Genomic DNA, 26,362 nt, shown 5'->3' with positions numbered 1-26,362 from the left:
TGCCCTCTCATTGGGACATTTGAGTTTGAATCCTGACAGTGCCAACACCATCTGTGGCTGGGAGTGTAAGAGCACATAGTTGGTTCTGTGGTGATGTCTGTGTGAGAGGGATGACATTGCACTCACATGTCACAGAACAGCTAAACCATCATGTGTATAACAGAAATAAATTATAAGTCCTGATGCACTGAGTAAACCTTTGATCCAAGATGTGCATTTGAATATTTTATTACAGAGTAATTACTGTACTAAAGAGAGAGAGAATATTTACTTAGCCTGTCGACCAAGGAAAGGACAGGAAAGAAAAAAGATAGGATTTCCTGACTGCTTATTACCCCCATGTTGATGGAGACCTGCAGGGTAGTGTTTGGAGGAAGAGATGTTCATAACCCACACTTATTATTTAATAATAATTTATAATACATTTTACTTACCTTCCTGTTTCCCACTGAGAAGTTAATTTTGTAGAACATATCTATCGTATATAGCCATAAATCAATTTAGTACCCCAGAAACATCTGTCCACATTGAATGATCTGTTATGGTTTCTGTGGAATGAATGGTGGGACCCTGTTTTCTTAAACTCTCGAATATTTCAGTTAAGGGTGGCGTTCAAGCAGTTTTATATTTCTTTTAAACTGTTTGCTAAAAAATGTAGATAGTTTGCCACTGATGAGCAAAACATTGTGTAATAAATTGAGGATCTGGTTGACTGGATGGATGAATCCATGGAAATGCGTCATTCTGTGCAAAATTCTTAGCAAAATATTGTTCCAGTGAGGACTCACGCTCTGGTTTGCTTCTCAGGGGAAGTAATGGCTATTGGGCGCAGCTTTGAGGAGGCTTTCCAAAAAGCACTCAGGATGGTAGATGAGAACTGTGTTGGGTTTGACCATACTATCAAACCACCTTCTGAACAGGTTAGTTCTAAAGATTAGATTATAAGATTATTCTAGTCATTGTTATTATTGTATATCATGATTTATATACTTGTTCATATCTTCTGTTTTACTTATCAGGAGCTTCAGATTCCTACAGATAAGAGGATCTTTGTGCTGGCAGCAGCACTGTATGCCAACTACAGCATAGATCATCTGTATGAGCTGACCAAAATTGACCGCTGGTTCCTGTACAAGATGAAAAACATCATAGATCATGAGAAGCTCCTGGAAACATATAATCAGGATGAAAGTGCAATGCCACCTGAGGTGATGAGAAGGGCAAAACAGTTGGGCTTCTCAGACAAGCAGATTGCTCTCTCTGTGCAAAGGTATGTAGCACCATACAATGGATTGAACTGTCTCTCATCCATGTTTGTTCTCTCTCTCTCTCTCTTTGGCTTTCTGCTGCCATATAATATTCTTTAAGATCATTTCTGTCATGTAGATATTTAATGTTCTTGTCAATTTCTTTCATTGTCTTCAGCACTGAGCTGGCCGTGAGGAAGCTGAGGCATGACTGGAAGATTTTGCCTATGGTAAAGCAGATTGATACAGTGGCTGCCGAGTGGCCTGCCCATACCAACTACCTCTACCTGACTTATCATGGCATGGAGAGTGACGTAGCCTTCGATGAACCTCATGTCATGGTGATCGGCTCTGGGGTCTACCGCATTGGCAGCAGCGTGGAATTCGACTGGTGTGCCGTGGGTTGCATTAAGGAGCTTAGGAAGGTGAGCCATCTACATTTACTACTATGCCATAGATAGATATAGTAGAGCTGTAATGATGTGGCGTATCATGTATTGTGTGACATGAGGCACTCGAAACAATGTCTGAGTATTGAATAATATATTCAACAGCCTGATTTTGTTGTTTAAAATCTTTTCCAATTTGGCACAACAATGGCAGCACTGCTAGAGTGCTCCTAAGGGGGCGTGTCTAAAGCACAAGTTTTTGGCTCAAATCAGAAATGTGCATTCACCATGGTGAACTTGTTTCAAACGCAAAGAACGAGAAGTCAGATTTTACTCCATTTCTCAATGCCCCATAAATCCCCCCCCCCGCCAAAACTAGTTTCAGGTTGTTTTGTGTGGTTTGTGCAATTTAGTTGGGGTGGACATTTTTCTGGGGTGAACCTTGCAACCCTGGACAGCAGAGGAATAATGTTTAATTAGACATATTTAATTTCATTGCATTCTAATGGACATAGACTACGTTCAGACTGCACCCTGAAATGACCCATATCCGATTTTTTTTGCCCATATGCGACCTGTATCTGATTTGTTATTGACAATCTGAACGACACCGATCCGATTTTTTTCACATGCGACCCAGGCCGCTTGGATATGTGGTCCTAATTCCGATGCATATCCGTTATTTTCACATGCGACTGCAGTCTGACCGGACAGGTCGCATTCATGCGACCTACACGTCATCAACAAGAGACAAACGTCACTATTCTGCATTGGCTAATCCCGCCTCTTTGGTGGAAAACAACAACATTTGTACGGTTTTCAGAATTTAAATAGACTTTTATAGAATTGATCAAGCTAATGGTGGATTTGGTAGGGACCTGGATGTTAAACCATCCTGTATTACAAGATTATAAGATTGTTCTGGAAATTTCCAGTAATTTGACACCTTCGGTCTCATTAGTCTGCTGCCCACATTAATCAGATTATTGTGTGAGTTCCGCCGCCGCCACAAAAACCACATCGCCAGGTCTCGCCTCATCTCCATGCTTTACTTGCAAACTTGAAGAGTGTGCTTTTTTTTTGTTTACGTATTACGTAGATGTGCTTATTACGTGTCAATTTGCGCATGCGGGACACTTTTGGGTCGTTTTCCGTTCATAATGGAGATCGCATACAAGTCTCATATAATTGGTAATGTGAACAGCCTAACAAAAAAATCGGTTTTCACAACAAATTGGATATGGGTCGTTTCAGGTTGCAGTCTGAACGTAGTGATATACTCTGGTATAAATCTGAATGGATCATACAAACACCGTGTCATTATTAAAGGGATAGTTCGGGATTTTTTACATGAATCTGTATGGCATCCCCATCAATAGTGTCGTGCAAACACACTGACTTACCCCTGACAGCATCCTGTGAGTCCAGTTCTTGTCCAGTTTTGGTCCAGATGAAAGTAGTCCAGCAAGTTTGTTGGGGTCATGAAAGTAAAACGTTTTTCGTCTCAAAACAGTATGTGTTCAAAAGAGTGATATATTTACAAACACAAAACTGTTGCCAAATAAAAAGTCAGACCACGAAATCGCTTGGCACTATTTTCTCTCCCTCGGTATCACTGCACGCTGTCATGTTGACATCTGCGCAGGAATCAACACCTTTCCCATTGTTTGGCAGTGATTAGGAGTTCAGATCAGCGGCGCTAACAAGCTAATTTGAGAGCAAGAACAGCGACAAATTTATCACCTTCTATAACCTATACAATAATATATTTGTGAAAATGGTGCGCACTTGCGACTATCCAGGCTGTAGCAACAAAGATGTGGCTGAATCTCCGCACACATTTCACCGTCGTAGTCAGACATGTTGTCGCTAACTTTGCTAGCAGTAAACAATGTAGTGATGTGTCGGTCACGAACGATCCGGTTCAAAGAGCCGGCTCTTTGAAGTGAACGACGGGAGCCGGCTCTTCGGTGGGAGCCGAGTTGGGGAACCGAATCAGTTTTTTGTCCTTGGGTGCCTCAGAGAGAGAGAGAGAGAGAGAGAGAGAGAGAGAGTGTTCAGCTCAGCTGAAGGATGATTGTCTATTTGACAACCATGATCATTGTTTTGTTGCCGTGAATTCCTAAAGCTCATGATATAAATTGTCGCTCATAAATTAACAGGTTCAGTCGGCAACCGCCTTGGCATGGCCAGATTAATCTGCGATATACAACGAGACGGCAGTCATTATAACAGGAGCATATTTGCTGTTCCAGCGGCTTCTCATTACTGGTGGAGCAGAGTGCGGCACTTTTTTCTCTTTTTACATGCGCTCAAGGTGCCACATATTTTGTTGCACATTGTTCTGTTTGTTAAAATAATTTCCAACTTTGCTTCATAGTTTCTTAGGCCTGATTTATACTTCATAATTTATTTTGTGGCATTTTGTTCAAGGTCGAGTGTGAAATAAAGCCATAAAGGATAAACAGTTGATGTCTTCTGTGTATTTTATATTGGTAATATAACACAGTTTTGCATTATGTTTGTGAGAAAATAATTTATTAATTGGTAAGTAAGTTTTATTTCTATAGCTAGAACATTGTTACACTGCTATACTTTACAAAGCTTTACAATGGCTACAAAAACTAAAAAATAAAATGGAAAACATCCTATTGATAAAATATAAATAATAATGTAATTAATTAACTAGTTAATTGCAGCAATTAAATCAAAAATAAAATCTCAGGAGCCGTTTGGGAGCCGAAAGAGCCGGCTCCTTATAGTAAGAAGAGCCAAAAGAGCCGGCTCCCGAAAAAGAGCCGAAATTCCCATCGCTAAAACAATGAATGAAACAGCCGTGGCTGTCACCTGGCGACAGCGCGCAGTGATAAGAAGGGAGAGAAAATAGTGCCAAGCGATTTCGAGGTCTGACTTTTTATTTGGCAACGGTTTTGTGATGCAAATATATCACTCTTTTGAACACGTACTGTTTTGAGACGAAAAACGTTTTACTTTCGTGACCCCAACAAACTTGCCGGACTACTTTCGTCTGGACCAAAACTGGACAAGAACTGGACTCACAGGATGCTGTCAGGGGTAAGTCAGTGTGTTTGCACGACACTATTGATGGGGATGCCATACAGATTCATGTCAAAAATCCCGAACTGTCCTTTTAAGATTCAGTTATTGTATTGAGAAACCACTGTATTGATATCAGATATTAATTTATTGTACCATTATACCCCTTGTTAACAAGTATGGTGATTTAGATTCTCATTCACCTGCCGATTTGATTCTAAATGATGTTTACGAAACTCTTTCACATTGGTACTTGGTTTAGCAGGACAAACCTAGCAAAGTAGAAACACATGACCAAACTCTGTGAAAATGGTACATTTATGGTTATGGGTTGTTGTGTTTTCTTTTTCAGATGGGTTACAAGACAATCATGGTGAACTACAATCCCGAAACAGTTAGCACAGACTATGATATGTGCAACAGACTCTATTTTGATGAGATCTCATTTGAGGTGAGTGTTGGTTTTCAGAGGCGAGTAATACACATTCAGTAATAATTCAGAGGTGCATTCTAAAGACTAACACGATGCCTCCATATCAGTAACCCTAATGGTGTACTCTCATACTGTATTAGTAATGGTAAATTGTTCCTGTTTTGTTCTTCTCTCAGTATTAAAACTCGGTTGTGATAATATGAACTTCTGTGCATGTTAGAATTCCAAGGTGAATGAGAAATTCTCTCCTTAGCAAGATGATGCATCTTGGTTTACAGTTGTTAGCTTTCATTGTTTTCTTTCCTCACTTCTTAGCTCCTCTGGCTGAAGATGTGAGGAAAGAATGCAGGAAAAAGAAATAAGGGCAGGAGGAAGAGGGGGAACTATTTGCCAAATAACATGACTTTGTAGACTTTGCTTATTATTGATGTGAGATGGTTGGCTTGCTACCAATGGATCTCATTCATCAATCTTTGAGTAAAGTTGTGTGTTACTGTTTGCATAAGCAAAACCAAACCAAAAATTTATGCCGGATTCACAAAAGTAATTGCTGATTTTCACACAAGTCCTAAGAGTAGATAAAGTATGTGAACCTTTGCATTCAGTATCTGGTGTGGCCCCCTGTGGGCAGCGATAACTAACTAAACGTTTGCAGTAAGTGTTGGTCAGTCTTGCACATCGGCTTGGAGGAATTTTAGCCCGTTCCTCTGTACAGAGTGGCTTTAACTCTGGGATGTTCATGGGTTTCCTCACATGAACTGCTCACACAACATTTCTCTTGGATTAAGGTCAGGACTTTGATTTGGCCATTCCAAAAGTTTACCTTTATTCTTCTTTAACTATTCCTTGGTAGAATGACTTATGAACTGACTTGAGATGCAGTTCACAGACAGATGTCCTGACATTTCCCTTTAGAATTGGCTGGAGTAATTTAGAATTCATTGTTCCATCAATGATGACAAGCCGTCCTGGCCTAGATGCAGCAAAACAGGCCCAAACCGTGATACTACCACCACCATGTTTCACAGATGGGATAAGGTTCTTATGCTGGAATGCAGTGAAACACAATGCTTCTCATTTAAACCAAAAAGTTCTGTTTTGGTCTCAGCCATCCACAGAATTTTTCCAATCGCCTTCTGGCTTGTCCATGTGATCTTTTAGCAAACTGTAGACAAGCAGCAATGTTCTTTTTGGAGAGCAGTAGCTTTCTTCTTGCAACCCTTCCATGTACACCCTTGTTATTAAGTGTTCTCCTGATTGTGGACCCATAAACATTTAGCCAATGTGAAGGAGGTCTTTTGTTGCTTAGAAGTTATTCTGGGTGACCTCATGGACATGCCTTGCTTTGTTGGTCGTCCACTCCTAGGGAGGGTAACAGTGATCTTGAATTTCCTTCATCTGTCTGATTGTGGATTCATGAAGTCCAAACTCTTTAGAGATGGGTTGTGTAAACTTTTCCAGCCTGATGAGCATCAAAAACTCCTCTTTCTGAGGTCTTTATGCACTTTCTCAAACATGGGCTGTGAAGATCAGACTTTTGATAGATCCATTATTTCAATTAAATGGCCAACACTTGCACCTGATTGTGACCCCATTGACCTTAAACATCTCATCTCATTATCTCTAGCCGCTTTATCCTGTTCTACAGGGTCGCGGGCAAGCTGGAGCCTATCCCAGCTGACTACGGGTGAAAGGCGGGGTACACCCTGGACAAGTCGCCAGGTCATCACAGGGCTGACACATAGACACAGACAACCATTCACACCTACGGTCAATTTAGAGTCCCCAGTTAACCTAACCTGCATGTCTTTGGACTGTGGGGGAAACCGGAGCACCTGGAGGAAACCCATGCGGACACGGGGAGAACATGCAAACTCTGCACAGAAAGGCCCTCGTCGGCCACGGGGCTCGAACCCGGACCTTCTTGCTGTAAGGCGACAGCACTAACCACTACACCACCGTACCGCCCGACCTTAAACACATGACTCTAATTTCACCTAAAAAGAACTGCTAATCCTTGAGTTTCACATACTTTTGCCACTCACAGATATGTAATATTGGATTATTTCCTTCAGTAACTGCGAATTGGCCTAGTGGTTAGCTTGTCTGCCTCTCGATCGGGAGATCGCGAGTTCTACTCACGGTCGGCTCATACCAAAGACCATCATAAAAATGGTACCTACTGCTGTCTAGCATGACATGCTGCAATACAGATGTGAGTAGGTAGTCAAACTCTCGTAGTTACCAGAAGATCAGCCCCCTGCTGTAACCCTAGCTATGTAATAGGCAAGAGGCTGAGGGCTACAGAAATGGAGATCAGTGCCTCTTAATGCGCCGTACGGTGCAGGAAGGACTTTAGAACTTTAGTAAATGACTTAGGAGCATAATTTGTATGAAAACATATAGTAAATCATTGCAAATTATAAGATTCTAAGCTGATGAAGTTGAGGTTTACCTTAATTAGTGTTTTTATGCATAAATATACAGCAGATTTAGTCCAGTATAGGACAGGGCTCTACAGTGCGCACATTTCACTCGCATTTGCGAGCGAATTTTTCGGCATGCGAACGACGAAAAAATAACGCGCATTCGTGCGAGGGCTTCTTGCGGCCAACAATTTAGGAAAGCACTGAGCACAGACGCGATGAGTTTAACATTCTAAAATGTATCAAGCGTTAAACTGCAAAGTATGTAAATCCAGCGCTTACCTAATATAGTGTAACGAGTAACGTCCTGTATTGTTGTGTGTGTGTTCAGTGTTGTGTACGTGCGCGCATGTGTGTGTTCTGCCTGCGCCTTGCTCCCTGTCTGTAGTTGCGTGCATTGCCTCTGTCTTGCACTGCGGTGGTTCCCACAGTAGCTGGGGGGGGGGGAGTGAAAAAGTTACTTTTTTTTTGCCGTTCTGCCATGCTAGTGCGTTTTACCGGGACATGAGATTTCATCATTTTTATTCTTCTCGGTCTGTAGCTTGAATAAGTTTAGGCTACTGAATAACACTTTCAGTTAAAGTTGAGTCTGGTGCTTTTGTGCTGACGCTACAATAGCCTACTATCACAATAAATATCCCCTGTAACATTTCCCCTTTTCTACTCATCTTTCTGTGATTGCCCCTCTTTCCCACGGTTGTATGTTGTGGGTGTGGCATTAGGTGGGAAAAGTGCTTTTTAGGGATTCATCAGATCATTCAACTGAGAGATAACTGAGAGCTGGTTCGGACCGAGCTGAGAAATATATTCACTATGCAGAGAATAACGGCATTTTTTAAAAGCAATGATGGTGGAAACAAGAATAAAAGAACGGACGAGGAAGAAAGTGTAGTGAAGAAAGCTAGAACGACGGGAGAGGGTGCGGGAAAATTATATAATGAGATGGAAAGCACACACCCCAGTGCAAACATTTAGATGGGAACATACAACACAGCAGAAAAACAAATAATATACAGTATATACAAATGGTGCATGTCACAACACAGCAGAAAAACAAAGAATATATATACAACTGGGCGTGTTGAGTTGCAGATGTTAATTGCACATTAGTTATAGAAACTCAGTTCAGCTACAAAACTCAGGATATTGCACTGTATTTGGTATTGCATTGTATTGGGTATGGATGTAAAAGTGTAGAAATATAAAATATACAAAAGCTATAAAAACTAAAAAGTTGCTCTGTGAGGTTGCACTGTAATAAGTATTGCACTGTATCAGGTAAGTGTGAGAATATTGTCCTTTTAGGTCCTTGTTGGTGCATTGTTGCACCTGCCAGAAGTGGCATCAGTCAGTGCATGTAATTAGCCTTTTTCACATTACGTCACTTGCAGAAGAACCTCACATCCGTTTTCAGCCTTTTGAATGGAAGAAGAGGCGGCATGCTAATCTGCTGGCTAACAAGTAGCAACCATAGAAAGTCAGTAAACTTCCTTTCCAAAACAAGGCAGATAGGTGACTGGAATGGTCGCTAACAATATGTAATGATAAACAACAATGCGCAATATTATTATCAATCTTAGCTGTGAATGACAGTTTTGTTAACATATGTTGCCGCCGTATACCTCTTCTTCCATTCAAAAGGCTGAAAACGGATATGAGTTCCCCTGCAAGTGACGTAATGTGAAAAAGGCTAATTGTTCAAGGTGGTTATGGCCTGTGGGGAAAAAAACTGTTTTTGAGTCTGTTGGTCCTTGCTTTGATGCACCTGTAACGCCTGCCTGAGGGCAGCAAGTCAAAGAACTCAGAGCCAGGGTGGGAGCTGTCCTTGATGATGATGATAGCTCTGCTGAGCTCTGCTCTCTGTTTAGCTACTGTTTGTTCATTCATTCAGTTGTTTGTTATTCATTTGTTCATTCATTCATTTGTTCATTCATTCATTCTCAATTGAATTTTGCGTTTTGTGTGTTGGTGTGTCTAAGGTTTGCGCTGCAATAAACCTTTAAAATGAAAACCTACTTGTGCTTGTGCCCCCATTTTTTCCCTGTGCTCCTAAAATTTTTAACTTAGGAGCACGTGTGCTCCTGAAAAAAAAAAGTTAGTGTAGAGCCCTGGTATAGGACATACGTTTTTTTTTTTTTTTCAGAATTTACAGGAATTTCATGAAAACCAGCATTTTTACACATAGATCTATTCATATCCAGCTTGATAAATGAGGACTGTCTGTTTTATGCTGTATTTTAATCCCACCGCACCATGTTTGAGTTGCCGACTTGATCGCTGATGCCATGGTGTAATTGTGTTCATTCGAGCAGATGGAGTTGAACTAATGTACCAGCGCTAGCTAAGGCCTTTTAAAGGGGGAATCTAACCCAGCTCTGACCGTCAATGAATTTTTATGCTTAAGCATAATGATTTGACATGATAGTGTTATGTTGCATTTACGTGGCATTTAGTAGACACTCCAATCCAGAATGACGTACGACATACCCAGAGCAGCCTGGGAAGCAGTTGGGGATTGGGTGCCTTGCTCAAGGGCACTTGAGCCATTCCTGCTGGTTCAGGGAATCAAACTGGCGACCTTTTGGTCCCAAAGCTGCTTCTCTAACCATTAGGCCATTTCTTTCTTCTTCTCCTCCTCTTTATTCATCCCTCAGTGGGGAAATTTGCATGTTCCAGCAGCTCACAGATAGAAAAAGTCAGGAATAGACAGTAACAAAAAAAATAGAGTGCAATAAAAGTATAAAATGAATAAAAAGTAAAAACACAGGCCATGTATGTAATGTACACAACAAAACAAGAAAGAAACTTAAATAAGAGTAGTACTTCACCTGAAGTAGCAATATTGCACTAATAAAATACTGGCAACTGAAATAGGAATAGAAATATTGCACTAGGTAGTGAATGTTATTGCACAGCGTAATATAACTAAAGAGGATGGAATATGTGTGTAAAGTAACCAATAAATGACAAAAAACACAGGCTGTGTACATAACAATTATGAGAGTGAGACATGAATAAGAAAATATTTGCAAGTGAAAAGGATATTGTCCCAAATAGTAATATTGTTGCACAGCATAAGTAGATGATAGTGATTAGATGCGGACAAAGTGACAAAAAAGTGGTAGTGATAGGATAACTTTTTTCCGTTTCTGGTTGAGTGTATGCTGTGCGCATCCTGGGTGCTGCTTCTCACCAGAGCTTTTTATTTTATTTTCCCTTTTGGTTTTCTTTTTTCTTTTTGTGTAGTTTGATGTTTGTTTTTTGTTTTCGTTTGACTGTTTTGTCCGCCGGTTGTGGTGTAGCTCTGGACCCAGTTTTGGGTTGTCCAGCGCTCTGTGTGGCAGTGCTTTTGTGCTTCGCGCAGTGTTGCTCGTTGGCATTGCGGCGGCTGTGCAGGTGATTTGGGACATACCAGCACTCTGCGTGGCGGTGCTTCTGTGCTTGCTTTGTGGATCCATGGTGCAGTGTTCCAAGAGATGTTGCCTGGCGGTGTCGCAGCGGCTGTGTAGGCGGTGTGGGACTTTATTTTCGTCCTCCTTTTAGTGGGATTGTGGTAGCTACACCATTGGAATGACATCCTGACCACCTTTTTGTGGATCCCCCCCCCCCCAAAAAAAAAAAAAAATTGTAAAGCGACTTTGGGTATGAGAAAGGCGCGATATAAATTCAAATTATTATTATTATAGTGACCTTGAGAAAACAGTGGTACATTATGCCAGGCTGTAATTGAAAAGTCTTGCAGCAGTTGGGATGAAAGACCTGCAGTAGCATTCCTTCTTGCACCATGGGTGCAGCAGTCTGCTGCTGAAGGAGTTGCTCAGAGCACCAACAGTCTCATATAGGGGGTGAGAGGTGTTGCCCACGATTGACATTAGCTTAGCTAACATCTTTATTATTATTTTATTTATTTATTTATTTTTTATTTTACACGAAGAAATCCTGTACTGCAGCCTTAATAATGTGATGGTCTACAGGAATTATTACCTCTGCCAACTTTGTTGGAGGAGGTTATGTTTTTGTCTCCGTTTGTTTGTGTTGGTCTGTTACTAAAATAACTCAAAAGGTAGCGAACGGATTTTGATGAAATTTTGAGGAACGGTGGGCCATGGGCCAAGGAACAATTGATCAGATTTGGATGCAAATACAAATATGTGGCTTGGCGGAGGTATACACTCTACCTAGTGCCCTTCTAGTTAATAATATGCCACTGATTTAGCATGTGTTGTATGCAGAATGAATCTTTACTTTATACGATAGAAGCTGATGATGCTACTTTGGACTCGGAAGCTTGTTTAGCACTAGTTATTTTTAGATAACTTTCAGAACTTAAGAACTCGCCTTGTGAGCTAAATAACCAGTTGCAAGTTATATACTGGTTTGTTTGTTTGTTTATTTATTTAACAAAACAGTACAAAATGAACACGGAACAATGAAACGTTCACACCATTTTCTGGGTGTTATTTTATACATAAGGCACATGGTTAGTTTGGATAGGTATGGGTAAGGTGGTGTTTGTATTTTGTTATTTCTCAGTTCTTAATACTGTGACTTGAATCTTAGGTGGTGATGGACATGTATGAGATGGAGAACCCAGAGGGAGTGATTCTTTCCATGGGTGGCCAGCTCCCCAACAACATTGCCATGTCTTTGCATAGGCAGCAGTGCCGCATCCTGGGCACCTCGCCCGAGTTTATTGACTCTGCTGAGAATCGTTTTAAATTTTCCAGGATGTTGGACACCATTGGAATCAGTCAACCACGCTGGAAAGAGCTGTCTGATACAGAGGTACTTTAAAGCATGCCATTCTAATGTAACTTCTAGTCTTCACTTTCACTTTGCTTTCTTGTTAACTTGCCCACTTGCTTCAGTTCATGAACCTAAAGGTTTTTTGCCTTTCTTTAGGATTCTTGTTTGTGAGCTTTTTTTTTTTTTAACTCAGTAATAGTACGGTAGTTAGAAAATTTTGACCCTGGTATTCCCTCTTCTTCCTTGTTTAGTCAGCCATGCAGTTTTGCGAGGCGGTGGGCTATCCATGTCTAGTGAGGCCATCCTACGTGCTCAGTGGAGCTGCCATGAATGTGGCCTACTCTCATAGTGACCTGGAGAAGTACTTGAGCAGCGCTGTTGCAGTGTCGAAAGAGCATCCTGTGGTTATCTCCAAATTTATCCAGGAGGCCAAGGTCAGTTCATTTCTGTATGTCAGTCACATGTATTTAATTAGCAGTGGGAACAATTGGAAAGTAGCAAACAAAGTTAACAAACAAAATTAAAATGCTTAATCTGTGCAGTAAGTCTACAAAAATTGCCAGGGTATTGTTGTAATACAATGTTCTGAGATGCCTGAAGGATTGTCATTGCTTCAAACTGTGATTATGTGTTCTGAAAGCTACGGTCACATTACAGCTTGCGATGCTTTGCGATGGGTTATCGAATGAAAATGAGGCGTTTTGATGATGATGCATGGTGAGCTAAAGGTTGTACTCGCACAACAGGGAAACACTTGACTGTTACGCCTTTACGTGCTCGAACCTGATGTGTCTTGAGCAGCCATGCTCACTCATGGAGCACGTCGTGGGTGCTCTTGGGACCCAGTTGTTATGGGAAACACCTGATGCTGATTTGAGCGCAATCAGCATGCGCATATAAGGATGCTGTTTTTAAAGACTCTGTGAAGTATCGGCATTATCACAGTCACGTTTGTACCGAAGTCATAGTTTGACTCTTTTTAAATACTCTGCTTTACGACTCTGCTTTTGGTTTTGTTTGTATTTTGTTCTTATAAATATCACACCTGCTAATAAACACTCTTCCTGCCTTAGATCTGTCTACTGCCAGATACCAGACAGAATACCTCACAAAGTCTCTGAAAACAGTGTCCTTATATGCATGTGCTGATTGTATTCAAATCAGCATCAGGTGTTTTCAATAACGACTGGGTCCCAAGTGCACATACAACGTGCTCCAAAGGATCCCTGAATGTAAAAATTATTATTATTATTTTTTAAAAGTCTCGGCAAAGGTGAGGCTATGCCTCGCTGCTGTGTTGAGGCTCCTGTGAGCATCAGGAATATGGATTCGAGACAAATACATCTCAAGAGGCTCGACGAAGGTTCCCTGAGCTTCAGGAAGTATTCCCAAATCCGTCTGCGAGTATTCGCAGCTTAGTTTGCCAACGAAAACATTGCTACAATGTTTTTGGCCACTCACGAGGTGGAAACGCACCAGAAAAACAACGTGCAAAGCTCAAAGAACATTCACCATGAATTACACGATTGGTCGTCATGCTACAAATTTTTCATCACCAAGTATTCGCAAATCCATTGCGAATTGTCGTGTGACCAGGGCTGAAGAACATTACAGTCTACTTGGCTAAGAAATCAGTTTTATGTGATGTTTTGGTAAATTTGGCTCGCAGGAAATTGACGTGGATGCTGTAGCATGTGACGGGGTGGTCATTGCCATTGCTGTCTCTGAGCACGTAGAGAATGCCGGAGTGCATTCTGGGGATGCTACGTTGGTTACACCACCACAGGACATAAATCAGAAAACCATGGAGCGCATTAAATTGATTGTGCATGCAATCGGTCAGGAGCTACAAGTCACAGGACCATTTAACTTGCAACTCATCGCCAAGGTGAGATTATCTGCATACAAGATGTGCAATGTACAAAGCTAACTTTCTTTTAGGTCATATTTATAATCTTGTTTCTTCTGAGAATAGAAGTGAGCTGCTTGTTCACTGATCAATTTATCTTCAAATTGCAGAGCTACATGTTCTAATACAAGTTGTTCCTGTGTGTGTTAATTCAGGACGACCAGCTGAAAGTGATTGAGTGCAATGTACGAGTGTCGCGCTCCTTCCCTTTTGTCTCCAAAACACTGGGTGTAGATCTTGTGGCTTTGGCAACACAGGTCATCATGGGACAGGAGGTGGAAGCTGTGGGACTCATGACGGGGAATGGCATTGTGGGAGTTAAGGTAAAGAGGCACTGTGGGTAAGCAGCAGTGTCCGGTTTAATGGGAAAAACCACCAGGTTTTGGATATAAAAATACACAAGATTATAGCAACTAGTGCCGTAACTTGCTGAAGGTTCACATGTAGGAAACAACTGAGCAAATACCAAAGTGATGGACAAAAATTTTTTGTACAAAAATCTTGCCTTACGTAATCCTTTTTTTTTCTTTCTTTCAGCTATTCATATCTAACTAAACAATGTCAGTGTATGTTGGAGCTCAAAATGATCACTTCTTGCTCATCAGTGTTATTCTTTTTAAACATTAAAATTATGCTCGCCTTCATGAAGAGTACCTAGATGGCTGCAGAGCCTGCATGAGACTGTTTAGCTGCCTCATATGCAGAAAGATGAAGAGTACCAATAATTCTGGAAGGCACTGTAGTTGTGTGCAGTTAGCAAGCTGTGCCTTGCGTAATGCTAAATGGTCGTTCCTAGGCTTTGCTTTTGCTTGTTCTCATATTAAGATGAAACCTCGGTTGAATGTGTGTGATCATGTGTCTGAAAGGTTCCACAGTTCTCTTTCTCTCGGCTGGCTGGCGCTGACGTAGTGCTGGGTGTGGAAATGACGAGCACCGGCGAGGTGGCCTGCTTTGGTGAGAATCGTTATGAGGCATACCTGAAAGCCATGCTCAGCACAGGTTTCAAAATCCCAAAGCAAAACATTCTTCTCTCCATTGGCAGCTACAAGGTATCTGAATCACTTTGTAGTAATTAAAAAGGGTGGGATTTTTTTTGTTTTAAAGCAATGGTGAAATATTGATTGGTGAAATGCCTTTTTTTAACTTTTTTTTTTTTTAGAATAAAAGTGAGCTGCTGCCTACAATTCAGGCCTTGGAGAGTCTTGGCTATAACCTGTATGCCAGCTTGGGCACTGCTGATTTCTACACCGAACATGGCATCAAAGTATGGCATTAAAAGGAGTACTTCTAAGATATTGTCCTGGTTCTGTGTTGCCCCCAGAGTTTTTAACGAGCTTATTTGTTTTTTATTAATGCCCATAAGGCCAAGTGTAGATGTAATGTGTGTAGAACATTGACTGACTGCTAAAGGGACTTATTGAGCATGATTTATATTGACAGTTAGCATTAGCCAGGTACATTTTTGAACTGTTTGCCTGCGTGTTTGTAAATAAACACTCTTCCTGCAATTACATCGGTCATTCACCTGCTGACATGACACACTGAGCAATGCGCTCCTCTTCCCACCAGAGACAAATGATAAGTGCTCAATATTTGACTATAATACACTGCAACCCCGCTATAACAAACTCCTTGGTGGACGTCCAAATAGTTCGTTATACCAAAAAGTTCGTTATCCTGACATGGACCCATGTTGCAAATGACCGATGATGTCATTTATGTTGCGCTGGGTGGGAGGTATAAAAACGCCGCCGGTACGCTTTAACTAGGTGTTAAGTTTAGTGGTATCAGCAGTCATTTCATCCTTTTATCAATCCTTTGATCACTGTTCTCGATAATTGTTAGTGATTGACACCTAAGTAAGGTTAGTTAAGCCTTTGTTTCATGACGTTAACACGTATTGTTAACTTGACTGGACTTGAGTACTTATCGTTTGTCTCTGGTGGGAAGAGGAGCGCATTGCTCAGTGTGTCATGTCAGCAGGTGAATGACAGATGCAATTGCAGGAAGAGTGTTTATTTACAAACACGCAGGCAAACAGTTCAAAAATGTAAGAAAAAGGCAGGGTCATGAAATGGGCATTGGTTACACGAGGTGCAAACAGAATGGCGGAGGCAAAGATGAAAGGTAGAGTCCAAATTCACAAAACAAAATCAAAGCCAGAAAAACAATACAACAGATGCAAGGCTTGGTAATGTGAGACACTAGGTACAGCACACATACTTGAAGTCTGTGTGTTTAGAGAGTCCTTATAAGCCTGTGCTGTGATTGTGCTCTAATCTGGAACAGGTGCATAGTACTATCATTAGTCCTAATGGTGCGCAGTGCCAACATGCGTGGACATGAGACAGTGATGTTATTGGGTATTTTTATTTATTTATTTATTTATTTATTTATTTATGGAAGACTCCTACTTATTTTCACTAAAGGTGGGGGAGACAAACTTAGTTTGTTTATATATGAAAGTTCATAGTAAAATAGCTCATTATAGCACCATTGCAGTACATTACAAAATCAGTGACTACGTTTACATGCACATCCAAATCGAGCTGTTGTTGGTAATCGAGCTGAAGGTCCCAGCAGGGTGCCAGAGAAATCCAATCGTACATGCACACAACTGAAATCGGGCTATTGTGTGAGGTGCATTGTGCACCCGAGCCACAGGTGGCGCAACACGCCCCATCGTGTTGGTACACTTCCGGTTGTTGTCATGAAGAAGAGCTATTCAAGAGTGTAAACAAAGTTATCAGTTCCGTGTTCTCCATTGCGCGTTTTTCTCCCGTCCATGAATTTTAATATATTCAACTCCTTAAGCTGAATGAGCATGAACTCTATCTCCTCATTGCTCCAGAAGTGCACGTTTCTGCTTGCCTGTAGCAGTGGGGGCGTGGTCAAGCACCGGTCTGTGACAGGAGGGCGGAGCCAGGGAAGGTGAGTGGCAGAATCACTTCACCTGACGGTAATTAACCTGTGTTTGTGTGTCTTCCCAGTAACCGCGCCCTATTTAAGGAGGCAGAGGGAGAGTAGAGGGGAGAGCTCATCCCGGGACTAGAACACAGCGCGCGCGCATGTGTTTTTCTCTCAAGAATAAAAGTAGGCTGTTAAACTGACAAGTCTGACAATAAAAAGCCTATTAGTACCAGAAGCTTTGTCCTGCCGTCCTCTGTGCTCCACCCACACTTCAGAGAGCTCTACATTGCCATTTTCTCTTCTTCGTTTGTTCCTCCTGACCTCTTCTGCTGCTCGCTACTACTGTTGTCATGCCGACCGAGGCTGTTGTGTTTCCCGCTTGTGGTCTCGTCACTCGTCACTTCTGGAAGTAGCTCGACAACTAGCTCGATAGGGTATACATGCACAAAGTAGCTCGGCAGAAATCGCATAAACTAGGTCGTGTAGCTCGATTCCGAGAAATCAAGTTCGGTTCAATTTCAGCCAAATTAAGGTGTATACATGGCATTTTGAACTTCGATTTCAGTCGAGCAACGGCAGAAATTCGATTCTCTCTATGTGCATGTAAACGTAGTGAATGATGTTATGTTTACCTGACTTTTAACCGTAGGTAATGGCTGTAGATTGGCCTTTTGAAGAGGAAAGTGACTGCCCCAACAAGGACAAGCAGAGAAACATCATGGACTACTTGGAGGAGAACCACTTTGACATGGTGATTAACTTGTCTATGAGGAATGCGGGTGGCCGGCGTTTGTCTTCCTTTGTCACTAAAGGATACCGTACTCGCCGCATGGCTGTGGACTTCTCTGTACCTCTAATCATTGATATCAAATGCACCAAGCTCTTTGTTCAGGTGAGAATCTGCTAACCTCATCAGGGAAGTTTTGTTCTTTTCAAATCATCCTAATTGTTTGTGTGATGTTACAAGCTGATGTTGTAGAGAAGGACATTAAAGTTCTACTCTGGTGTAGGGAAGAAAATGCTGTTGCTTTCCAGTGCCCTTAAAATCCAACATTTCTGGGTAAGATGGCAATTGTTTAAAGCGCATATTGTGCACATTGTTTTGGCAGGCATTGAGACAGATTGGTCAAGCTCCTCCGATCAAGACTCACATTGACAGCATGACCTCCCAGAAACTGATTCGTTTACCTGGTAACCTTCAGAATCTCTGTTCCATTATGCATAAAGTGTGATTCAATACTATGCAAAAGTCTTAGGCGCCCTATTTTCTTTCTTTCTTTCTTTCTTTCTTTCTTTCTTTCTTTCTTTCTTTCTTTCTTTCTTTCTTTCTTTCTTTCTTTCTTTCTTTCTTTCTTTCTTTCTTTCTTTCTTTCTTTCTTTCTTTCTTTCTTTCTTTCTTTCTTTCTTTCTTTCTTTCTTTCTTTCTTTCTTTCTTTCTTTCTTTCATACATACTTTGTTATATGACGTCTACATTATCGAGTCAGTACAAAAACAGAGTTCCAAACATTCGTTTTCCAGCACAAAATTAAATATTACATGGAAAAAAAAGTTTGTATCTGAGCAGCATATTACATAAGAGACCACTTTTCAGATTAAAAAAGAAAACTTAATGAAGGCTACTGGGTTTTGCTGCAAAATTAATAAGTGTGACAAAGTGTCTAAAAGAACTGTGGCTGGTTCTGTTCGATGCTTAGTAAAACTTTCAGCTCATTTCCTTGTAAAACTCCACTCATTGTACCTGAGACTACTATATTTATTTTTATTTTATTTTTTAAGCAAAGGGTCATCACACACCAAATATTGACCTTTGTTTCATTTATTATGGATTACTGCTGTTTGTCGTATTTTTTTTTTACATCTTGAAACTTTTTTTTTTTTTAAGCCATTTTTGGTTTACAGCATTTCTTTTCTTTAAGGCCCGGTCACACAGCACTCCGCGTCTATATCACATACAAAAAGATACAAAAATCAGGTGGACGTGGTCGTAAGTGGTAATTTTTGGTCAATTTTGGCTTTGCCGTGCTTTGTACGGGGTATGGCCGTCGGCGGCTGTTTCACTGCCATAGCACTGCCAAATCACGGGTAACCGCGGCTCAGCGTCGTTGGAAGAGCGGCTTGCTGCGCATATAAAAGCGGTAGGATATGTTGAGCCTGTATCAGTTGGTTCTGTTGGTGCTGGAGCATTAAGATGAGGACATCACAGCGTTGAGGGTTCATGTTCACCCCTTGACATCTAGACTGCAAGTGCCGAGGTCTCAGAAAATTACGGTATTTACATGCCGCAAATCAGAAGTGATGCAGAAGTGATTAGACAGTGATCAATCGAATTTAGAACTTGTTTGAGACGTTGTTTAACGGGCTTAGACAGTGCTATGTACGCGGAAAAATCCATTTCTCAGTGATAAGCCGCTAAACACACGCTATATCCCGTGATACCAACGCGTAACACCCGTCCGATGACCGTGCTCTGCCCGTGATAGACCGCCAAACTTTCGCGTCTTACCACGTCTCCCCAAGTTTTAATAACGGCCGGGACACTGATTATCACGTGTTTTTCACCTGTGTTGCACGTCTTTACCACGTGTGCCGGCCGTGGTTGTCCGCGGTCTAAAGTTTTGAGCAGTCCAAAACTTTTTGCCGCGTCCGACGCCGTTCCGATTTTCCCCTGCGTCCTGTCACGTCTGTATATCGACTGTAACACGTCTTAACTTCGACATCAACACGAACAATATCATCTGCTTCACGGGAGAGCACTTTTTGACGGGTTTTGGCCGTGATAAAGCCGTAAAGCGCTGTGTGACCGGGCCTTTACATGGGCCTAAGACTTTTGCACAATACTGTATATTCTGATATCACTAGTAGCATTTCTTATTTTGTTTTTAAAATAATTACTTAAAAAAACATACTCTTTAATTTCGATTCTGTTCCTGTAGGCCTCATTGATGTCCATGTACACCTTCGAGAGCCTGGTGCCACTTACAAGGAGGATTTCTCCTCGGGCACAGCCGCTGCACTGGCAGGAGGCATTACCATGGTGTGTGCCATGCCAAATACCAACCCTGCTGTAATTGACCCCAGCTCTCTAGCCCTGGTCCAGAAGGTAATGTCACTCTCAACCAGGAATCCCCTGTTTTTTATATATATTTTACATGTATGTGTTCCCTTGCTTCAGAACACAGTTCAATGTTCTTTTCGGTCATATTGCTCTATCTGTGTAGCTGGCGAAGGCAGGATGTCGCTGTGACTATGCTTTATATGTGGGAGCGGTTTCAGACAATGCCACTATTCTGCCACCCATTGCAAATGCCACAGCTGGTCTGAAGATGTACTTGAATGATACTTACTCAACGTTAAAAATGGACAATGTCAGCTTGTGGATGGAGGTAAGAAGTCAATATCTGCGGTGATCCTAGATATAGTAGTGAAAAGCCATAGCAAATTATTATCATCAGTCTGTACCAAGCACTGTAGTCTATGATGATCCTTTTCAATGCAGCATTTCGAAAAGTGGCCAAAGCATTTACCCATCGTGGCCCATGCAGAGAAACAGACCGTGGCTGCCATTTTGATGGTAGCTCAACTCTACCAGAGACCTGTTCACATTTGCCATATTGCCAAAAAAGAGGAGGTAAGACAACAAGCCTTTTTAAGCTCCAGTATATAACTTTGATGGGACAACCTGCGATGATTTGTCGTCGTCTTTCTTCAGATCCTGATAATCCGAGCGGCAAAGCAGAAGGGCATCCAGGTGACATGTGAAGTGGCACCTCATCACCTCTTCCTGTGTGAAGACAACGTGTCTGTTCTAGGGGATGGCAGGGCTCAGGTGCGGCCCATGCTAGGCACCCAAGAGGACATGGAGGCACTGTGGGAAAATCTGGATATCATTGACTGTTTTGCCACTGATCATGGTAAGGATTGGATTGAACTCAATAAACACTATATTACCCTAAAATAATACTGGACGGGTTTCACTGCCTAATTCAGGCAAAACTACACTTTATAGCAAGTATGCATGTTATGTGCATATATCCACCTGCAGCTCCTCACTCCGTGGATGAGAAGGACTCAGAAAAGCCTCCACCAGGATACCCAGGCCTGGAGACCATGCTGCCTTTGCTGCTTACCGCTGTCAGCGAAGGCCGTCTCACCATTGATGACATCATCAAACGACTTTATGAGAACCCAGCTCGAATTTTCTCTCTTCCTCCTCAAGAGAATACCTACGTAGAGGTCTGTCGTTATAAATGACAGTATTTGTTAGATGACAGAATGGTTAGTTGAAATCAAGATCACTAAACAGTTTAAAATTCATCTTGCATGATGGGTAAAAACTGTAGGTAATATAGCACTGGAAAATGTTATGGTTTTCTTATCTAGGACTTTTCAGTTTCCAGAGATCCTTACGGTAAATAATATTAAAACATAAACCAAACGCCACACACCATACTGTACATGTGTGAAGGGTTGTGGAGTAGGAGAATAGGTTGTAGTAATTTTCTTTAAAAGAATTGTTTCAGAGAGAGAATTTTTAAAGTGTTCAGAAAAGATTGGTCAAGTCATAAGTGTATATTTCTTAGGTGGATTTGGAGCAAGAGTGGGTCATCCCGAAACACATGCAGTTCACGAAGTCAAAATGGACTCCTTTCGAGGGTATGAAGGTGAAGGGTAAAGTGATGCGAGTAGTGCTGAGAGGGGAGGTAGCCTACATTGACGGACAGGTGAACTTGGGTTTCGTGAGAAATTTTTTGGTGCATGATGCTTACAAGTATTACAAATATATATGTGTTATCAGTTTAACAACCTTTATCCTGTGTAATACTTTCAGGTATTGGTACCTCCTGGTTATGGTGAGGATGTGAAGACATGGTCATCAGTTCCAAAACAGTCATCAGTCCCTGAAACATCCAAGGATGTTCAAGTTAGTTGCGACCCATGTTTTGCTTCTCCCTTATGAGAATACAGTCTGCATTTTCTCTCTGTGCTCAGGAGGATATTTCTTCACGTTCATCACACTAACACATTTTACTGTGTATGCATGTGATGCACAGACTCCTGAGCATCCTAGGCAAGCGACTCCCAGTGAACCTCTGCGTGCTCGAGCTGCGAGTCCACGCAGGTCAGCTGGAGACCGTTTCATGCTCCCTCCTCGAGTTCACCACACTTCTGATCCTGGTCTGCCACCAGGTACTAATTTGGGCTTCATTGGTTTAATTTCCCCATAATATTGTTGCCCTTTTAAATATGGGCTTGTATATTAATTATGTTGGTGCAAAGTGTTGTGAGGGATCTCTCTCACACACATGCGCACACGAAGCCTGAGGCTGGAAAGCTTTTCACAAAAACCTTGAATAATCCATACTTTGAGATTGGTGTCTTTAATACTGCTTCCTGTGGGGAATGAAATACACTGAATATTGTTGAAATAAAAAAAAAAAAATTGCTCAGTATTCTGACACTGCTCCCTATTAAGAGTGAGGATCACCTGCACTCACCAAGAATACATGACATAATGCAGTTTAAAAATAAACTTTTTATTGTCATAATAAATACTACTTTGAACAGAAGTACAACAAAATGAAAAATTAAAATTTTGATTGACCGTAGGTGTGAATGTGAGTGTGAATGGTTGTCTGTGTCTGTGTCAGTCCTGTGATGACCTGGCGACTTGTCCAGGGTGTACCCCGCCTTTTGCCCGTAGTCAGCTGGGATAGGCTCCAGCTTGCCTGCGACCCTGTAGAACAGGATAAAGCGGCTAGAGATAATGAGATGAGATAAATGTGATTTGCAGTGTTCCAAATGCATGTGTTGCCAACAGTGGAGTTGCACTGTGCCCTCTAGTGAACAAACTATGCAACAACAACACTCATAACGTGGTTGAAGGATCCATTTTCCATCTCTTTCTTTTTTAATTGCCACTATAAACGCTGATACTGATCTGATCTGCAATTAGCTCATATTGACCAAAAATAGCGGCGCTCCACGGAGCTTTGCACAAGCGGAGCCCCCTACTTATAGAAATGCATCAATCTCATTTTTGATGGCTTGGCCATATGATGAACGATGAACATGTACCATCATAGGGAACCTGATTATAAGAACAAGGCAGTGTATCATAAACACTTGACCACCGGACAACGAAATTTGTATCTTTCTTTACATAAGATAGATGGGTTTTTGTCCAGCGCTTACTTTTAATTTGCTTTTTTTTAAAATAACATGGGGTTTTTGCTATCACATTTTACAGAAAATATTCACGACACTTTCATATAAAATGGGAGTAGATTGATGTAAGTGCAGGAAGAGTTTTATTGAAGGCACACTAGCCAACCGATCCAAAATGGAAACACAGGCAGTGGTCGAGTGAGGCACAGACAGGATATTGGAGGCAATATAATACTCGCAGTCTAAGAACGCAAACAGGATCAAAAACAAAAAAGTGATACAAAATACAAGGCTTTCGCAAAGTCTGTGTTAGTGAGAGTCCTTATATGTATGCGTTGTGATTGAGCTCTAATCAGGAACAGGTCCATGCTAATTAGTCCTAATGGCACATGCATACTTTGCAATCTGCAGCTGTGTGCTCTAAGCTCCAACGTGTGTGGACGTGAGAGATGTAACCAGACAACAGTTTGACATATCAAGTTTGATATTGGATCGTAACTACAACCCCGATTCCAAAAAAGTTGGGACAAAGTACAAATTGTAAATAAAAACGGAATGCAATAATTTACAAATCTCAAAAACTGATATTGTATTCACAATAGAACATAGACAACATATCAAATGTCGAAAGTGAGACATTTTGAAATTTCATGCCAAATATTGGCTCATTTGAAATTTCATGACAGCAACACATCTCAAAAAAGTTGGGACAGGGCCAATAAGAGGCTGGAAAAGTTAAAGGTACAAAAAAGGAACAGCTGGAGGACCAAATTGCAACTCATTAGGTCAATTGGCAATAGGTCATTAACATGACTGGGTATAAAAAGAGCATCTTGGAGTGGCAGCGACTCTCAGAAGTAAAGATGGGAAGAGGATCACCAATCCCCCTAATTCTGCGCCGACAAATAGTGGAGCAATATCAGAAAGGAGTTCGACAGTGTAAAATTGCAAAGAGTTTGAACATATCATCTACAGTGCATAATGTCATCAAAAGATTCAGAGAATCTGGAAGAATCTCTGTGCGTAAGGGTCAAGGCCGGAAAACCATACTGGGTGCCCGTGATCTTCGAGCCCTTAGACAGCACTGCATCACATACAGGCATGCTTCTGTATTGGAAATCACAAAATGGGCTCAGGAATATTTCCAGAGAACATTATCTGTGAACACAATTCGCCGTGCCATCTGCCGTTGCCAGCTAAAACTCGATAGTTCAAAGAAGAAGCCGTATCTAAACATGATCCAGAAGTGCAAACGTCTTCTCTGGGCCAAGGCTCATTTAAAATGGACTGTGGCAAAGTGGAAAACTGTTCTGTGGTCAGACGAATCAAAATTTGAAGTTCTTTATGGAAATCAGGGACGCCGTGTCATTCGGACTAAAGAGGAGAAGGACGACCCAAGTTGTTATCAGCGCTCAGTTCAGAAGCCTGCATCTCTGATGGTATGGGGTTGCATTAGTGCATGTGGCATGGGCAGCTTACACATCTGGAAAGACACCATCAATGCTGAAAGGTATATCCAGGTTCTAGAGCAACATGTGCTCCCATCCAGACGACGTCTCTTTCAGGGAAGACCTTGCATTTTCCAACGTGACAATGCCAAACCACATACTGCATCAATTACAGCATCATGGCTGCATAGAAGAAGGGTCTGGGTACTGAACTGGCCAGCCTGCAGTCCAGATCTTTCACCCATAGAAAACATTTGGCACATCATAAAACAGAAGATACGACAAAAAAGACCTAAGACAGTTGAGCAACTAGAATCCTACATTAGACAAGAATGGGTTAACATTCGTATCCCTAAACTTGAGCAACTTGTCTCCTCAGTCCCCAGACGTTTACAGACTGTTGTAAAGAGAAAAGGGGATGTCTCACAGTGGTAAACATGGCCTTGTCCCAACTTTTTTGAGATGTGTTATTGTCATGAAATTTAAAATCACCTAATTTTTCTCTTTAAATGATACATTTTCTTAGTTTAAACATTTGATATGTCATCTATGTTCTATTCTGAATAAAATATAGAATTTTGAAACTTCCACATCATTGTATTCCATTTTTATTTACAATTTGTACTTTGTCCCAATTTTTTTGGAATCAGGGTTGTATACAGTAATGATATAAAGTGAAATTGCTGGTTCACTGCTGTCCACTGAGCACCCAGCAGAGTCACACCAGTATAAACGTGGTGTTTCTGGTGCATGGCATATGGCGTCAAAGAAGGGAATAAATATGTATTCATAACTGCGATGCGCATCTCATTATTGATATCACGGTCACAAGACAATGTAGCAATTTACTGATGCAAAATACAGTACAGAATTCAATGGTTCATATGCTATAATATTATTAACCTATTCAGGTTGATTTTGTGTCCTTGTAAATATTTTGCTCATACACTCATCAGGAGCTCCGCTCTTAGGCAGTGCCTAAATATCCATGTTATCGGCACACCGATTTATTGGTCAGGTTCTGTATGGACGTCTCTATCACAGCATGTCTTTTTTTCAGTCTGTCAGAGCATGTAGAGCTCATAAAAAGCTACTTTTAAGCACACATTTTACAGCTACAGGTCTGAGTGACTATTGGTTCAGTTCTACTACTATGTGAATTTTGGACTGAAATTGCAACACAGCAACAGTATGTATAAAACTAAAACTATTCTGCAGTCTAGCCTGTAAAGCTATTCTGTAAATCGCAGCCCAACCTCTTAAACAGCTCTCTCTACATTCATCATAAAACCAGTTAAGGGAATATCTTTTGAAAAATGTGTCCTTGTAATTTGTAGAATCTATACCACAGTGCACTGAAGCTGTTCTGGTGGCCTTAGATCTGTATGTGTTAGTTTTACCTGCAGTACAGCTATTCACCAAAATTGGTGCTTTGACATCAGAACTATGTCTCCTCTTTCTCCAGTGTGGCTCTTTAAATGATTTATATCATGTTGTATCTAACAGCATTGTATAGTAGGCAGAAGGGTGGTGCCAATGTTGCGCAAGCACAGGGGAGCATTTTACATTTCTATGCTTCTATGCATATTCATAGACCTTTCTAGATTCATAAAAGCTGGAGAGATATTTCA

General features: G+C 41.3%; 1 protein-coding gene across 1 annotated transcript in view; it reads left to right on the top strand.

Moving 5' to 3' along the window:
- cad (carbamoyl-phosphate synthetase 2, aspartate transcarbamylase, and dihydroorotase) overlaps positions 1-26,362 on the top strand; it is an 83,888-nt gene that overhangs the window by 41,953 nt on the left and 15,573 nt on the right. Inside the window, exons 16-35 of the mRNA XM_060914099.1 lie at positions 808-920; positions 1,020-1,270; positions 1,426-1,672; positions 5,046-5,144; positions 12,113-12,337; positions 12,550-12,732; positions 13,968-14,186; positions 14,363-14,530; positions 15,074-15,256; positions 15,367-15,471; positions 17,767-18,009; positions 18,227-18,308; positions 20,052-20,218; positions 20,337-20,501; positions 20,615-20,746; positions 20,828-21,029; positions 21,161-21,351; positions 21,699-21,839; positions 21,947-22,039; positions 22,170-22,305. Of these exons, the coding sequence (XP_060770082.1) occupies positions 808-920; positions 1,020-1,270; positions 1,426-1,672; positions 5,046-5,144; positions 12,113-12,337; positions 12,550-12,732; positions 13,968-14,186; positions 14,363-14,530; positions 15,074-15,256; positions 15,367-15,471; positions 17,767-18,009; positions 18,227-18,308; positions 20,052-20,218; positions 20,337-20,501; positions 20,615-20,746; positions 20,828-21,029; positions 21,161-21,351; positions 21,699-21,839; positions 21,947-22,039; positions 22,170-22,305 (3,345 nt within the window). The remainder of the gene's footprint in view (positions 1-807; positions 921-1,019; positions 1,271-1,425; positions 1,673-5,045; positions 5,145-12,112; positions 12,338-12,549; positions 12,733-13,967; positions 14,187-14,362; positions 14,531-15,073; positions 15,257-15,366; positions 15,472-17,766; positions 18,010-18,226; positions 18,309-20,051; positions 20,219-20,336; positions 20,502-20,614; positions 20,747-20,827; positions 21,030-21,160; positions 21,352-21,698; positions 21,840-21,946; positions 22,040-22,169; positions 22,306-26,362) is intronic.

The sequence above is a fragment of the Neoarius graeffei genome, chromosome 2 (assembly GCF_027579695.1).
Source record: "Neoarius graeffei isolate fNeoGra1 chromosome 2, fNeoGra1.pri, whole genome shotgun sequence".
In the NCBI taxonomy this organism is placed as follows: Eukaryota; Metazoa; Chordata; class Actinopteri; order Siluriformes; family Ariidae; genus Neoarius; species Neoarius graeffei.
Note: the sequence above shows the minus strand (reverse complement) of the source record. Positions and strands in the feature narration are given on the sequence as shown.